This window comes from Coturnix japonica, chromosome 2 (assembly GCF_001577835.2).
Source record: "Coturnix japonica isolate 7356 chromosome 2, Coturnix japonica 2.1, whole genome shotgun sequence".
Taxonomy (NCBI): domain Eukaryota; kingdom Metazoa; phylum Chordata; class Aves; order Galliformes; family Phasianidae; genus Coturnix; species Coturnix japonica.
In genome coordinates, this window is record NC_029517.1 from 26,168,665 (window position 1) to 26,184,898 (window position 16,234).

Consider the following 16,234-nt stretch of genomic DNA (forward strand, 5'->3'; position numbering starts at 1 on the left):
GAGAACCAACACAAATACAAGCCTGATATGTGATGTCTGTTCCTTAGTTAGGCTGCTACTGTTGTGGTTTTTTTTGTCTACAAGTATTGCTGATGTCCTGTGAGTGTGAAGTGGGACAGAGGGCACATACAGGTCAGATGGGTATTGCAGAAAGGAAAAAATTCACACCCTCAGTTCTGCCACCATAGCAGTAATGGTTGCTTGATAACTTCTCCCATGGAGTCATCTATACTGTGTAATGAGTAACTAATCTTTCAGTCTTAGGGTGCTAATGCCTTTTTGCAACAAGTTCGTTTTTTGGTGTTGAGAGCAAGGGAGGGGGGACTGGGTGAGTTGTTTTGTTGCAGGCTTTTTTGAATAGGGGAACGTGTGGTGTTTCCTCGCTATGGAAAGTTTCTATTCACTTATAGTCTTCTACCTTGGAGTCTTTGTCAGACAAACGTTTGAAAAATAATATCTCTGTTGATTCCTGACTGCTTGGAGTAATCACAGATGCACTGTCTGTGTCGCACAGCTTTCATGAAATCCTTTTTGAAAGTTACTTATTAGTTAAATCTAATCTAAAAAAGATTCTAACTGCCCATTCTTGCATGTAGTATGCATCTGTTTTCTAAATGCTGCAGAAAGAAAAGCCACAGCTGCTGTTTTGCTCTGTCATCACCCACAGCTTTTGGGAGCAGAATTAAAGTAGGAGAAAAATGCAAACAAAAGTACTAATCACATCTCAGTGTGACGGGAGTGCTGTGTTTTTAAATCAAATTCTGTTTATGGATATGGCAACATAAGATGCATCTAGAAACTCAAATTTTTAACGCTCAAGTAACTGGTTATATTTTATACTTGAATATTCATGCAAAAATGCTAGAAAAACTGCATTCATGTTGTGAAATAGCATTTTTGGGAGCTCTAAACATTTGCTAGAATTTACAGTCTTCTTTATCTGTGTATTTAAGTGTACGCTCATGCTAATGCAAATGCAAAGAACACACTGGGGATAAACAGTAAAATGAATGGATGAAGTTGCTTTCTATCAGTGGGCTTGATAATGGATTTTAAAAAATAAATAAATAAAAGCCCTGGAAAAAAAAGCACATTTTAGAAGAAAAGACAGTGGCAACACATGAATAGTCTAGAAAATGATTTGAAAAAGGATATAGGGTGGAGGTACTTGGTAGCAAAGGCAGTTCTGTTTGATTTCGGTCATCATCCCCATGGTCTGAGAATGAGTGCTTTTTTGTTGCTGGCATGCTCATCTGCAGCTGGTTGGACTTTTTGCTGTTCCATGCTTCCTTTCATAAGGAAGTAGCATGTGACCTAACAAGCTGCAGTGTGGATCTTACTGACATCTAATAAAAGTGCTTCTAGCCAAAGTCCAACACGTGTGCTACCAGGCACTGCTTGCTGAGAGGTGCTGCTGTGGAGGCATTTTGTTTGCATTATCTGCCCTCTGATATGAATAGGTTCTGTTGTCACAGCTGTGCAAGTACTGTGCAGAACATACATGCTGTGAATAATGATTTCTAGCTACAAATACCTTTATCTTCATCAAGTATCACAGCTCTAGAATGCAAATGCTCATTTCAGATAAGCTGAATGGTGTTTGCAGGTTAAAATTACAGATGAATGTTATTCTTGGGTCCCCTTATAGTCAAACAGGCTTTTTCAGTCTTGACTAGTTGCTCATTGCTTTTATGATCATGCTCATTTCATTTGGAACCTTCTGCACAATATGTAAATGAGCCAAAGTGGTATATTTAGGCTATTGTTTAATGTCATCGCACATCATAGTTTCGTGTAGTACTTCTCCAAGGATCGTGCCTCACAACTGGGCTATTGAAATAAGGTTGGCAAAACTGTCATGACAGTCAAGATCTGTAATGAATGTTAATGAAGTTAGTGCTGCCTGGGGAATAATCTCTTCCATTTTTGTTTGGTGACTCATTTAGTCAATGTATCCTAGAAATAAAAAGAATGGTTATCAATCAATTAAGTGGGTAAGAATGACTAAGCTACTTTGCATCAGGAGGAGCTGTGCAGCTCATAGAATTTCAGGACTTTCTGGAGGCAAAACATAAAAATATCAGGACTGCTCTCAGTAGTACTGAAAGTGTTGATGTGAATGTAGTATGAAGAAACATAACTGACCTGCAGGGGACCACATCAGTAAGGGAGATATGTGTCTCCAGCTCCACAGCACTGCAGCTTCCTTTCAGCTGGCTGCTTACAGCTGAGAAGCTGGAGCAGAGCTGTGGAGGTGCATGAGAAAATAGATTTTTAAAGGGAGGAAGGTGTGGGGATGGTGCTTAGGCTCCTCTGGGAAAGCTATAGGTTGTAGAAATAAAGATGTGGTGTTGGGTTGTTTTTTCTTCTGATTTCATACAGAAAATGTTAATTTGTACTTTGAGGAAGGGATTTTTCTTCTTACAATAGTACTTGTGCCTGGTCCTACCCGCTACTAAATACTGTTTGGGAGGATGGGGTACGCTCAACTGCCTTGAAGTTGTGAAGTTGTTTAAACTTATTCTGGACTTCAAAAGCCCTTTGATATGTTTGTGTTTTTTTTTCCATTTCTTTCTCCTGTCTGTCCTTTGTTATTGTGTGCCTTCATTTCCTAGCTGATTTAACATAGACATTTTTCAGTCGTTGTCTGTAAGATGCAGAGGTAGAGAAATTAATTGCAAGCCAAGTCTTTGAACAGTTCAGTGTGGATAGGTAGAAAGAGCTTTTAAGGCAGTGCAACATACTCAGAAAAGTAGTATTGCACTAGAGGGAAAAAAAAGGTGCACATTAGTTCCACATGTTTGGTCCTGTTGTCATGAGTGTATTTTCATTCCATAATGAATTGCTGTAACAATTTCTCATTTGTGTTGAAAATTGCTGAAACATGTTTTGTGTACTTTCTCAAACAGGGATTGCAGCCTCTTTTGCTGTAAAACTTTTTAAAGCATGGATGGCAGAGAAAGATGCCAATTCTGTTACCTCTGCTTTAAGAAAAGCCAACCTTGATAAGAGATTGCTAGTAAGTATAATGTATTAATCTTTTTCTTCTGTTGAGGAAGAGAGAGAAATAAAATGCAGGCAATAGTTGTCTGTGAAAATATTTAGTCCCCTAAGACTGCCATAGCATTTTCCAAAGTATTTTGAATCACAGCAATGATGTTATGTCCGTGTTGCACTGATACATATTCAGCAGCATTAAATACCACATATCAACTTTTTGTCTGTTTTTATGTAGTTAGATGCCTTCTGAAAGGCTGAATGTGTGGGGCTTGCAAATTGTTTCTTCCTAACCCCTGCTAACAAAACACACCAACAGCAACTGCGCGTAAAGGTTTTTTCTTCTCTTTTTGTAATTATTTTTCCACAAATAAGAAACAAGATGTAAGAGGCTTGTTTAACCAGAAATGATTCCCACATAGTTTTCAAAGGTGATGGTGTTTGAATGATACAGAGACAGCAGGGTAAGCCAGTCTTCCACAGCAGCTGCCCTCTGGGTAGCATTAATGGTCCTGCAGTGATGACAGCAGAACTAGTGAAAGCAGAGCAGGGAAAGCTTTCAGCCCTTTGTCTTGAAACCTGTGTTCTGGGTTTGCAGCAGTGGCCGGAGGTGTTTAGAGTGTACGTGAATATGGAGCAGTGTCATGTGCCTTCCCCTGCTAGTGTGTGTCTGAAGATCAATCTTAAAAAAGGTTGCTGTGATAATCACTCAGACATGCTGTATCCTGTGCAGCACTGCCTAGAGAATTTCAGCAGTATTTCCTATTTTTACGGCAGTAATGTATGATTAAGCAAGAAACTTTCAAAAGCAAAGCAGCCTCCCACACCCCTTCCTCTCTTCAGTTTGTATGTGATTTTGAGTCCAAATGATAAATAAATTGCAGCAAAGCTGGGAAATGGGCTAATTTATTAGAGAAGAGGAACAAAAAAAGCTAATTGTCTTATTTCTGTTTTGAAATTTACTGAGTAAAGCTTTCAGCTGTTGGCTCTCATTACACTGCTATATTAAAGAATTATCAAGTATCAGTTGCTGTTGCTGAGCATAGATGCCTTGAGGAAGTTCATTAATCTGCTTTTCAGTAAACAAATAGATAGAGGGTCTCTAGTCTCCTGCAGGGGGAGAAAAACAGACTTCTGTTCATTCCACAGGAGTTACAATAAGTAAGTTACAGTAAGCAAATATCTTTGAATCCTTTCCAAGATGGGGAGCATACTCTAGCAGTTTTTAAGCAACACTTAAATTTTTCTAAGTACCTGGATTTAAGAAATCATAGATACGCAGTTTCTTTGAGTCAGATATGTGTAGGTGAGTTTATGTGAGTGTACATAATGAATATAGTGATCTTCACGTGATGCATTAATGGTAATCACTGCTCAGCAAAGTAGGAACATTTAGGCTAGCATGCCTGGGCCAGTTAAGTACTGATGAGAGTGAATGTGGGTAAGCCCTGGGAGGACACAGTAAATGTGCCTAGCATGTAATGGCTTTATCATTATTCATTTATGCTTCCCCTACAAGACTCACAGAGTTTGGGAAATGCTCAGCTGTTTTGGGCGCCATCTTAAGCTGATGACTCTTCATAAGTTTTGTGACCTTAATGTAGGACAGGTGTTGGGTTGCTTTTTTTGTATAACTGGCCATAATTTCTTCTCCCTGCTGTAACAATGCAATAATGTGAATGGAGTGTTGACTTTTCTACTGCTGGTAGAACGGTAATGGGTGATTCAGTGTTCACTCCTTGAAGTTGTTCCTTCCATTTTGTCAAGAGCCCTCATTCATCGTTTATTTAACACAGAGTATTCCTGTACTTTTAGGAACTATTTCCTGCCAACCGGCAGAATGTGGATCATTTTGCCAAGTATTTCACTGAAGCAGGTCTAAAAGAGCTCTCAGATTTTCTTAGAGTTCAGCAGTCACTGGGGACTCGTAAAGAACTTCAAAAAGAGCTACAAGAACGTCTCTCTCAGGAATGCCCAATTAAGGAGGTAAGGAGCGTTTTACAGCTTCTGTTTATATAAACATAGTCCAAGACATAAATACTCAGTAAGTGGAGATGAACAGATGTGGATACTTCAGTCTACTTCTCTTTTTCTTTAAATTATTTTAACTTATTGATAAATTCATTTGGTGGTTTCAACAGATGAAAGCAGCAAAATAACCTTTGGGTTTACAAATGCAGTTAGCTATATTTTTATGTTTAGTTCTGCTTGATGAGACAGTGGTTCATGTAACTGTTAGCTATAAGGTTGGGCAGGAAGGAGAAAACTTACACTCGAGTAACAGTAATGTTGATGAATATAAACATTCTAAGTGCTTCATTCTTATTCTTCTTCTAAATTTGATTCTTGTTTTCTTTATTCTAATATGCTATTTGTAAATGCTATAAGTACTTAATAAGGCAGAGTTTCTAGTGGTTGACTGGAAATGTTGCTGAAGCCAGCACTGTTTTTCATGCTTCAGATGGTGCTTTATGTAAAAGAGGAAATGAAAAGAAATGAGCTGCCTGAGCCAGCAGTGATTGGTCTGCTGTGGACCTGTGTAATGAATGCTGTGGAATGGAACAAGAAAGAAGAGCTGGTTGCGGAGCAAGCCCTCAAACATCTAAAGGTACATGCACAAATGAAGAGGGGAAAGGCTTGCTGTGAAATAACAGAATAAGTTCTACAGCTGCCAAATTTTACCTGTTAACTCTAGGAGATTTGGTCTTCAGGGTTAACTGATACCACACACTGAAGTGTCATGTCCCTTCTTCAGTCACAGTAATGCAAAAATGAGGTAGTTAAAGTTATGAGTTGCTGTACTCTGTCGCCTGAGGAGTACAGTGTAGAGAACCAGGGCAAACTGAGGTGGCTGTAGCTTGAGAGCCTCTGCAATATGTGTTCTCAGCGTGCTGAGGCTCTTTGCCTGGGACTTGGTGCTAAACAAATGATGAGGCTCAGAGCGGTGCTGACCTGACTAGTCAGCCTACTGGAATTATCTTTGCAATGTCTTTGCCGGAAGCAAAGACATTTTGGAAGCATGGTGAAGAGACACCTGTGCTGGCTTTGCACAAAGCTGGTTAGATTCGTGCAGGACTGCAGAGTTCAGAACCTATTATGTGTATGTCTTGCTGATGTTCACCATAGAAGCTGGCTAGCTACTTCTCAACTAGTAAGACAGGAGCTGACTTGAGGGTTTCTGCACTGTATAGTATGGTTGCTCTCTAAGTGAGGCATCTGGATAAATGAACTGAATGCACAAAAAGCCAGATGACAGATTGCAGTATTTATTGATACAAAAGCTATTATGAGCTTGGGAAGAAGGGAGGTAGGTGTAGAATTATAGCAGTGACTGATTACTCTGTATACATGGTTCCTCAGACAGATCTGAAAGAATTGTGATGTGCAAGAGACTTGAAATGAGAACAAGGGAAGAGAAGCTCTTGAGCAGATTTAGTCCATGTAAGCTGTTAAGCTATGAGCAAAAGAATGTTCCTTCGTATTCAGACCTGCAAATATTTACCCCAAAACAGAAACAATCAGTGCAAATCAGTACCTTTATTCTTATGGTAGCATGGATCTTAAGCTTAATAGAATTCCTTTTCTCTTCATATTGATGGCTTTCCACACCTCAACCATTTTCTTATGTTGCTTTGGCTCCCACACTGATTGTCCTTTCATCTGAATTTGGTTTTTCAGGAGCAACAGTCATGCTAGAAGTGTAGTCACTTGAGATCTTGTGTAATCTTTAATGGTAAAACCAAATGCCTTGAAGTCTTCTCCCAGCCACAGTGACCCAAGTAATATTAGAAAGAATAAGAGTTTTCAGAAGGGAGATATTATTTTGTTCCTTTGATGTAATGATGGATCATATGTCTTCAGCTGCAAGAAGGTATCAGTTGATTGCTTTGCAGTACTGCAGAGCAAATCAACAAATGTTTGTTACTGGAATATTTGAATGCTGGGGAGAGAAACACTGCTGGGTTTGTATGAATGCTGTTGACCCCTAGGCCACGTCTGATTTGTTGAAAAGACATTCTCATGGATGGGAGAGTCCTCTAGACCGTTTCAGACTACAAACACAGTTGTGGTCTCAGCATTGTGACACTGGAGCTGCTGACCCATTGCAACATAACTTGAGGCAAATGGAAGATAATGCAGCTTTTCTTAGCCAATGATGAGAGGAATATAATTTTATGCTGCTTGAGTTTGGACACTTCTGAGACTTTCAGTTGTACGTCTATACCAGTTACTGAGTGAGGAGAGGAATGTGAAAAAAGTCAATCAAATGTGGCAATCTGTAGAATTCTTATTTCTAAACTGAAAAGTTAGGATTTCTTTAAATATGTTGCTTAACAGTTACAGGCAGTTGTAGATCACAGATCCGTGGATGGAACTGGGCTCTGCTGATGCTACTAAATAGACATAAACTGCAGTGTATATTGCCCTGCCTCCCTACAAGTTGATTAGATGACAGCTGGATGAGTAAAGAGCCAGAAGGGGAAAAGGAAGAGTCTTGCCTAAAGCTTCCATGAATGTTACCGTGTTTTTTCCAAAATAATAAGTTGTTTCTAAAAATGTGCATATACCTGCGTGAAATGGAGGAACTCAGTCTGTGGTGTTAGCTATGTTGTAGTCGTATCAATTGGGAGCCCTAGTATTATAGGTTATATATGTACATCCCATTATATCAAACGATAGCAAATCCAGCTGAAAAATGCTAAACTTCATTACTGAAAACAAAGAAGGACTGATCTAATCAGTGCAAGAACAATTTAAATAGTAATGTTAACATATATTTGGTCAGTGGATCTGAAGGTCAAAGGTAATGTGTCTTCAGTTCTGAAAAATGATTTTAATGTTTCTTTAAGCTTAACATGCATTTTGTCTTACCCTGTCCTCCTTTCAGCAATATGCCCCCCTGCTTGCTGTCTTCAGCACTCAAGGCCAGTCAGAGTTAATCCTTCTCCAGAAGGTGCAGGAGTACTGTTATGACAACATCCATTTCATGAAAGCCTTTCAGAAGATAGTGGTACTCTTCTATAAAGGTAAAAGTATATGTCTGCTCCTATATACTTTGCATGGACATTGTACTTGGCACTGACTTGACTTTGTTGAGCTAAGTTAATAAGCATGTTATGGACATGCACTACAGACAGGACCAAACTATTAGAAGCAGTTAATCAGAAAGAGATCTCTTGAGTAGCTCCTTAATTTTGAGCTCATAAGTCCTTATCTAGTGGCATAGTTGCTATCTGTGCCAGCTACTCACCTGTGATATAAAAGGAAATGGTGTTCTGTAGATAATTGCATGCTTAACGGTTATGTTGGACTCTAAAATACTGTATGCTTTCTTAGCTCAGAGGCACACATGGCAGCGGGAAAAGTCAAATCAAGCCTTTCTTTCTGTTGCATTTACCTTGCAGTCAAGGAGCATGAGCAGGATCTCAGTGGTGTCTGCAGTCTCAGTGGGCTTTTGTCCTAATAGAAAATCAAGAATATGAAAAAAAAAAAATAATCTATTAATTTCTAGTAGCTGTAGAAAATAATAAAATAAGACCAAAAATATTTGTTTGGTTTTAAGAAATTTAGGAGTAAAATCTTCTTGGCAGGAAGATCTTTCAGATTTTTTTGTGTGTATTATTCCCTTTGCCAAAATTTAGCTTTCCTTATGCTTTTACTATTCCTTTTTCCATTCCCTTCTTGCAGGTGTCGTAGAGTGAGGGATTTTGATTGTGAAATTGACTTTTGTAGCAAGTCTATTCAGATCAGGTTGTCAGAGTCTAATGATCTTGTACTGTGTATGATGGGTGAGTGCTGAACAGTTTGTTCTGATGTTCTTGCTATAAATAGTTGAAGGAGAAAAATCAGCAGGAGTAGCAACCCAGTATTGATCTTAGTTCATTCTGTTGTGGCCAGTACTCATTTGAGGCAAACAAGTTGAGATTGTCAAAATAATTTAATGGGTTCAGAAGATGTAGCAAGTGGATGAGAGAGGTTTATTTCAATCCCTGTGTCAATATCCTGTGGCCTCAGTGATCTGGTGCAACTTGCAGCAAGTCTTTAATATTGAACTCTCTTTGGAAGAGAATTTACTTTGTACTTGGCTAATGAGCACTGCAGCGGCTGTGCATATGAACAATGAGTGATGACTGAAACAAAAATAATTTTGTATAGGACTCCTTTCAGAACTGTTAGGTGGTTTTTTTCAGAACTATCTGCCTGATTGCTGGATGTACTATTGCCTATTAGCAATTGCAAGCCTGATGTTATAGGCAGTAGCAGTGGGGATCCTTCTGAGCCTGAATAGAATAAGGAAGTTATCAGCTCCATCTGTTTTAGGGCAGGTTTAGAATCAAGTAAGCTGTGTCCATTAGGTCAGGACATGCTTCTGAATTAACCAGGAAAGACTCTGGGAACACCAGTCACCCCATTCTTATTTCTCCCCTGTGATATTTATCATGCTTTAGCTGCTCATGGTTGGTTTGTTGAGAGCTATAAGGAAGATAGCAGTCAGAAATGGGGACTGAAGCCTGTCTCTGCTTCATTTTGGTGCTGGTGATTCTCACCCTTTCCTTCTCCCAGCTCCAATCTACCCACTAGAAACAAGCCATCCAGTTCCTTTAGAGATGCATGCTTTACCATAGATTCTTTGCTGATGGCAGCATATCTTATGTTTCATGTTAGCTTGACTCTTAGGGGCTTCCTTGTCTATTAATAGCTATGTTGGCAGTGAGGGAACAGCAGATGCTTGTGTTGCCCTTCCTGTTCTACTTCAACGGTGACTTGTGTAGGATCTGGAGAGGTTTCAGAATACCTTGTGACTTTTTTCTAGTGACAAACGGAGGCATCTGGAGTATCTGTGGATGGATAGCAGAAGCGCAGCTATTTACCAGGCATGTGGACAGTTTATTGCCTATTATTCATCACGAGTGAGTGTTTCCTGGGCATAAAGAAGATCATCATCAATGGTGTTAGGCACTAAATGCCACCCATGCTTTGACAAATTTAGTTGTATGACTATTCTTAGGAGTGTATCCAACATCTTCTATTTCAGTCCTTCCAATTTTCCATCATAAAAGATGCAGACTGTCTTCTTGAATAGTAGGAATCTTACACTTAAAAGAACTGAATATTCAAGTTCCGCTTGACAGACAGGCTTTGGTAGTGTTGTTTTTTTTTAATAAAATTATCTTTAATCTTCATTATTCAAATACCATTTTTTTATGCCAAGTACAACGTTTTCCCAGGGAAAAAAAAATAGACCTTTACAGTAAAGTGGGTGACATTTCTTGTACTGAAAGAGCTCTTGCCCTAAGACTGTCCTCCCAGCTGTGTTATCTGTAGTAGAGGTGAGCTGGAATTTGTGAATAGTGTTGGCAGCTGAAAGCATGCAGCTATGCAGTTAAAAACAGGACTGCATTCACACTAGGTGATTTAGTCCAAAATCATGATCTAAACTTCAAGTAACATTCTACTTAACTTCTGGAATCTCTCGAGTCTCTGCTCTGAAACTTTGCCTGTCAGGATGGCTGTACCTGAAGGCTCTGGCAGTGGGTGGTTTGAGTGGCAGTTGGCTGCATGTACAGGAGAACCAGCTCTTTGGGGCTGATATCACCAGGGACTGCAGTGAAACTGATGTGTGCTTGCCCACAAATCACAGGAGTTCAGATTCAGCTGTTAAAATCTATCTATAATCAAGTTCAATCAGAAATAACAAGTATATATGTATAAAATCATTCCCTTCCACGTTCCATCCCCTTCAGTGTTCCTCTTGCTTCATAGCAACCTCGAGGTATGATTAACTCAGCACGTCCTGCTTGATTGTTTAGTTGAGCATCGTTGTGCTGACAGGAAAATACCATCTTATATGAGCACTGGAGGCATAAATGTAGTTCAGGTAATACTGCTCAGTAATGAAAGAAGAGTTGCAGTTGCCCTTCCTGTAGTTGAAAGCTTTTTTTCTTCTTTGTTAGTGTAGGAGGCTTATTGCTATGGAGTTGTTATATCTAGGCAAATTCCTTATCCACCTGACTTAAGCGTGTTTTAATCCTCAAGGCACATTGCAGGGTTGTTTTCTGCTATTATCAGATTTGGGTTTGAGTGGGGGAAAGAGGGTGAGTTTTCTTCTTCCTCTTTGGCAGCATACCCTTAAAGCTCATAGGCTGTGAATCAAGAAAAGGATTTACATAGAGGGATTAAGTTCCAGCTTTACAGGAGTCCTTGTGAAATGCATTCTAAGCTTGCTCAGTGAAAATCTGTCTTCCTTAAATGCCATAATGCTTTTCAGATGCTGTTAAAGATGGCTGGCAAGTACTTAATGCAAAGTAAAAACCTTTCTTAGTTTCAGTGTTTCTTTTAATGTTGAGGAAGACTTCATTGCCACATGTTAGGATTTCAGAAAGATACAGTTTCATGTCACTGTTGGAGTTCTCTGAGTGCAATGTAGTTGTAGTGAAAAACAACACACAGCTGGTGTGGTCTTGCTTTCCCTGTGTTTTCAGCTTACTGTCAAGTGTCTGAGAGATGAGGTAACTTACAGTTGCATGCACACACTGAAATCCAAACTTTGAGGGAGTTGTTTTGTATTCAGTTATTGTGGGATATCTTAGGGTAGTTTTGATGAAGTTCAAATGTATCCCAGGTTGCTCCCATCTGTTTGTTATTCAGCAGCACATGTGCTATGTCTACTCTCAGTCTAATTCAATCAGATGCTGTGGAGGTTTGGTGTCATTTATTTCAGTTTGCCACATTATCTTCACTGCCACATCTGTTGGAACCTGTAGGTTGAATAAGTTTGGTGGTCAGGGTCCACATTTAGGCAAATGAACTCCAAATTGATGGAATGATACTAAAGAGTCTGAGGAAGCAGGAAAGCACTCAAAAATAAATGTGTTGATTTTGCAGAGCAAGGAAGGGTGAATTTCTTCAAAGACAAAAAGAATGGAAGTTTTAATGAGATGCAGAAAGCTGTCTTGAGTCTTTTTATGGAACAAATACAGTTTGATTTTTTTATTCTTTCCCCCTCCATTATGTAACTGCCAAAATGCCATTGTGGATCCCAGATTTTGTCTCTACAGCCATGAATTACTGAGATATTTGGCTTGGCTGGATCATAGAAGCTTTGTTCTCAAAGCTAGAGGTCTGTTGCTAGGCCTAAATTTACATCTGTTGGAAACAATAAGTGTCCTTGCTGTTTGTTAGGATTTCTTCATTCTGAATTTTACTCACTTTCGCATTCTCTCGTTGACAGTTCTGTTGTTGGTACTTGACAAAAAATGTCAGCTCTGCTGTCCATCTGAGTGGTTCCCTTAAAATGGGCAGTCTGAACAAGCGGTGGTCTTACTCTTTTTGGTTAATAAATTGCATAAGACTTTAGATGATAATGGTGTCAAAAAATGCCTATCAGTTCTCTAGACTGCTATCAGATGGTGTCTGTTACTTCAGATTTCTAGAACTGTGCACAGTTCTGTGATCCAGTAGGAAGAAAAAATGTGTTTCTTCTTGTGGTGACTTCTAACATGTGCAGGCTGTTTTGACATTTCTAATCAACCATCTTTTGCAGTGCACTTAAAGCGGATGAGCACAGAACTTTCCTTTCCAAAAGCATAATATCTGGTACTTGAATTTAAGTCTTAACACATTTCACTGCATTTGGAATTCCTAAAGTCCATCAAATACTCTGTAGCTGAAGCCTAATGAAGTTAATGCAAAGCTTGTTCCATTGTGATCGTATTAGCTTCTTTTTTGCTGGCTTTGAGAAGGAAAGCCAAACAAAGTCAACAAAGAACTCCCAGACCAACAATCGGTCAGTATCTTTCTTCCACCATCTTCTAAAGCAGATATTGACTCTGTACGTACGTTTATCTCTATTTCAGCTGATGTTCTGAGTGAAGAAGCAATTCTCAAGTGGTATAAAGAAGCACATGTTGCTAAAGGCAAAAGCGTCTTTCTTGACCAGATGAAGAAGTTTGTCGAGTGGCTGCAAAATGCTGAAGAAGGTATGGATATACTTAGAGAAATACGGTAGTCTCCAGGCAAATCAAATGTGAGCTTTTTTTCCAGATTTGAGTTGTGCTAGGCATATGAAGCATGCAGATTTGGAATGGAAGGTAGCAGACATGTCTGCTCCATGCTGTTTGCAGTCATGCTGAAGCCTAACACCACTTGCTGCTTGTTAATTCAAGTTGTTCTTATAACACCTGAAGCCATCAGCACCACCTGTCCATGGATACATACTTAAAGCTTCTACAGGAAGGAAAGTATATTTGTCTGTATCTACATAGCCAAATGACCGTGCAAGTGTGGAATGTGCCGATGTGCCTGTGCTATCTCACTATAGCTAGCACTCTTCCATATTGGTACCTTTTCTGCTACCATTGCTTCTACTGACAACACGAACAGAAATTCCTTCTATCTGAAAGCACAGGCTAAGATATATGATCTGTGTTTACTACCTTAAAGTAGTTACTGGGGAGATTAACGGCTTTCTCTGGCCCATAACTTTTTATCTTTGTACTGCTCAAATAGGTTATCATTTTGCCTTGAAAGAGAAAACCCCATCAGTTGGAAGGATCAATCCATGTGTAGTAGATGGGGATATAGTTATTAGTGTTCATTTGTATCCATTTGATGTAGATTCTAGTGGAATCTTAGTGGGAATACATAGTAATTCTGAGGGGCAGGTAAGATTAGTAATTCACATATACATATAGGAACACAAAAATGGTAGCTCCTTTCACACTTTGGACTACCAATCTTGGTCAAATTAAGCATTTTTTCCCTTCTGTTTGTATGTCTTTCTGTTCCTCGTTACCTTTTTTTTTTTTTTTTTTTTGCATAGCTCATCTCACAGACGTACTTAATTACAGAGCCCAGTGCTACTAAAACCAAAGTGTTGTAGTTAGAACATGCAGATCATATTGGCTTTGAGAAATCTGATCTAACATGTTATGTTGGTGTCAGCAGGCCCTTTCCTGTCAGGTGAATGCACAGAAATGCAATATGATGCAAAGTAGCTTTAGGTGACAAAAACACTGAGCGTGTTCATACTTACAAGTTACTTTTAATGTTGTATTACATAAATAAGGAATATGTGCAAACAAGATTTTACTTCCTGCTGTAGACTAATACATTGTATGATGATGACGACTAATGTTTGCAGAGCAAATAGTTAGAAGAGTAGCAGTACAGTTTACTTAGACTAAAAGAGCAAGAAAATAATGCTGATTCTTTATTGAACTCTGCTCAGGTATTTGTTGGTTGTGTCTGCAGATGAGGAACAGAATAATTTGTAGTGAGTTAGAATTAAAAAATCATGGAATAGGAATCCTAACTTGGAAGCAATGTAGGAATGTCATCCAGTGAAACTCGGAGTAACAGATAACTTGTAACAATCAAGAACTACCCAATAGAGTGTAACAGTGTAGAACCTGATTTTCTAAAGTTTACTCTTCTTTCTTGACGTACCCAATGTAATCTGTTAACTTTTCCTGTGAGGTACCAGATGTGATGACAACTTTCATTTGAATTTGGGAAAGATATTTGGTTTTATTTTATAGAACTGCATCACTACTCTTGTACAACCTACGTGAAATATCTCACTTTCTTCTCTTCTAGAATCAGAATCTGAAGGGGAGGAGAACTAAGACGGTTCAACAAAGCACAGACTCAATCTAGGTTAATGCCAAATGCGCTTGGGAATGCCATACTGTTCAAGCAAAGAGGCTTTACTTCAGTGTCATACCGAAAATTTTAGGCTAGGCTTTCCTTTTGTTTAGAAGAATAAAGGTTTTTAATGGAGCCCTGAGGCATTAGATGCTTTTCTTGGGACTCTACCTCTGGCTCATTGTACTCTAACTTAGGCAAAGACATTCAGCAAGGAGCCATATAAGAAAAGTGAAATGAAATACTTATGGACTCCTTTTTATTAACGGTCTTTTTCAGGTACTATGGTATATGAACACTCCAATTTCTGTTTATAGATCTTGTTTGGTCTGTGTTTGTAGCTCAATATTGGCTTGTGTATGTGATTTGACACCACCACATTTTTTTGAATAAATGGCTTTTATATCTTAGTTGTGTGGTGTTTGTCAGTGTGTGTTTCACAAAGTCACCAAGTTTTTACAATTCCTCGAGTGAAAATTACATACGAGAGTGTCAAGAGATGGTTTTCATACTAATTATTCACAAAATCAACATCAATAGTTAATTGGCATCGGTGGAAAAATGAGATTCCATAGCAAATGCTGATATATTCACTTAATTGCAGCAGTGCGAAGAAACAAATCTCTGCTGTCCTCATTTTGCATGTAAAAAATTGTGCAAATCAGAAGAATGATGTGGTGTTCTCAGTACAGACTGCACTCAGGTATTGATGATGGCGAAGTAGTGTGAGAAAAAGCATCTCATTTAAGAAGTGTTAATTGGAAAATGTGCATGATTAGAAGACGCTGTGTGAAATCAGACATATGTATACCTGTGTGAGGTTACAGCTTACAAGTCTGAAATATGCAGATGAATGTATAGGCTTCTCAGGAGATCCATCCTGCTTTCTTTAACGTTCCCTCATGCCTTGATGTTATGTAATTTAGAACTCCAGTGCCTGGGACCTGGTTAGGGTGGTGTTTACACAGAGCCAGTGCGCAGTGTTGCACATACATGCAAGCCTCAAGCCCAGAATTGGAGATCTGATATTCAGCATCAGAGCTGCTGGAGTTCATAGATGTGAGCTGAGCACTGATGTCCTGTGTAGCACAGTCCCCTGCCTTGCACTCATTTTTCATACATCAGTCCATCAGGTGGCACTTGCTGCTAATTCCCTTTTCACAAGCCAGGTTACTCTGCATGGTCGTCTTCTGCCTTGCTCCTCCCTCTGCTGTGCCCAGAATGACTGGGGTAGTGAATTATTTCCCTGCACATCACGCCATTCCACTTCATCTTCTCTTGAGGAACATGCTATTTAAAATGCTCTGTGATATTCCCTTTATGATAAATGAGCATTTGGATTGGAAAAGACTGCAAAGAGGAGGTTTATATACTTAAAGGGGGCGGGGGGACAGGGGCATGAAAGCATAATGAACTAATGGAATTGTATATCTTGTAATTAGAAACCAATAAGCTACCCAACTATAGATTGTTCTGATGGGAAAAGTCAGCACATGGTAAACCACAGATCATGTGGCTATAAATAAGTATCTGGTTTTACAGGAAGCAGCAAACATCAGGCAGAAATGAAGTGCTGCTGAATGCCAGCTTT

General features: G+C 39.1%; 1 protein-coding gene across 3 annotated transcripts in view; it reads left to right on the plus strand.

Moving 5' to 3' along the window:
• Positions 1 to 15,053, plus strand: part of BZW2 (basic leucine zipper and W2 domains 2) — a 51,756-nt gene extending 36,703 nt beyond the window's left edge. For all 3 annotated transcript variants that reach the window (XM_015853747.1, XM_015853744.2, XM_015853745.1), the window contains exons 7-12: positions 2,910 to 3,019; positions 4,813 to 4,983; positions 5,459 to 5,605; positions 7,886 to 8,024; positions 12,855 to 12,977; positions 14,596 to 15,053. In XM_015853747.1, the coding sequence (XP_015709233.1) occupies positions 2,910 to 3,019; positions 4,813 to 4,983; positions 5,459 to 5,605; positions 7,886 to 8,024; positions 12,855 to 12,977; positions 14,596 to 14,624 (719 nt within the window). In that variant the 3' untranslated portion in view covers positions 14,625 to 15,053. The remainder of the gene's footprint in view (positions 1 to 2,909; positions 3,020 to 4,812; positions 4,984 to 5,458; positions 5,606 to 7,885; positions 8,025 to 12,854; positions 12,978 to 14,595) is intronic.
• The last annotated feature ends 1,181 nt before the right edge of the window (positions 15,054 to 16,234 follow it).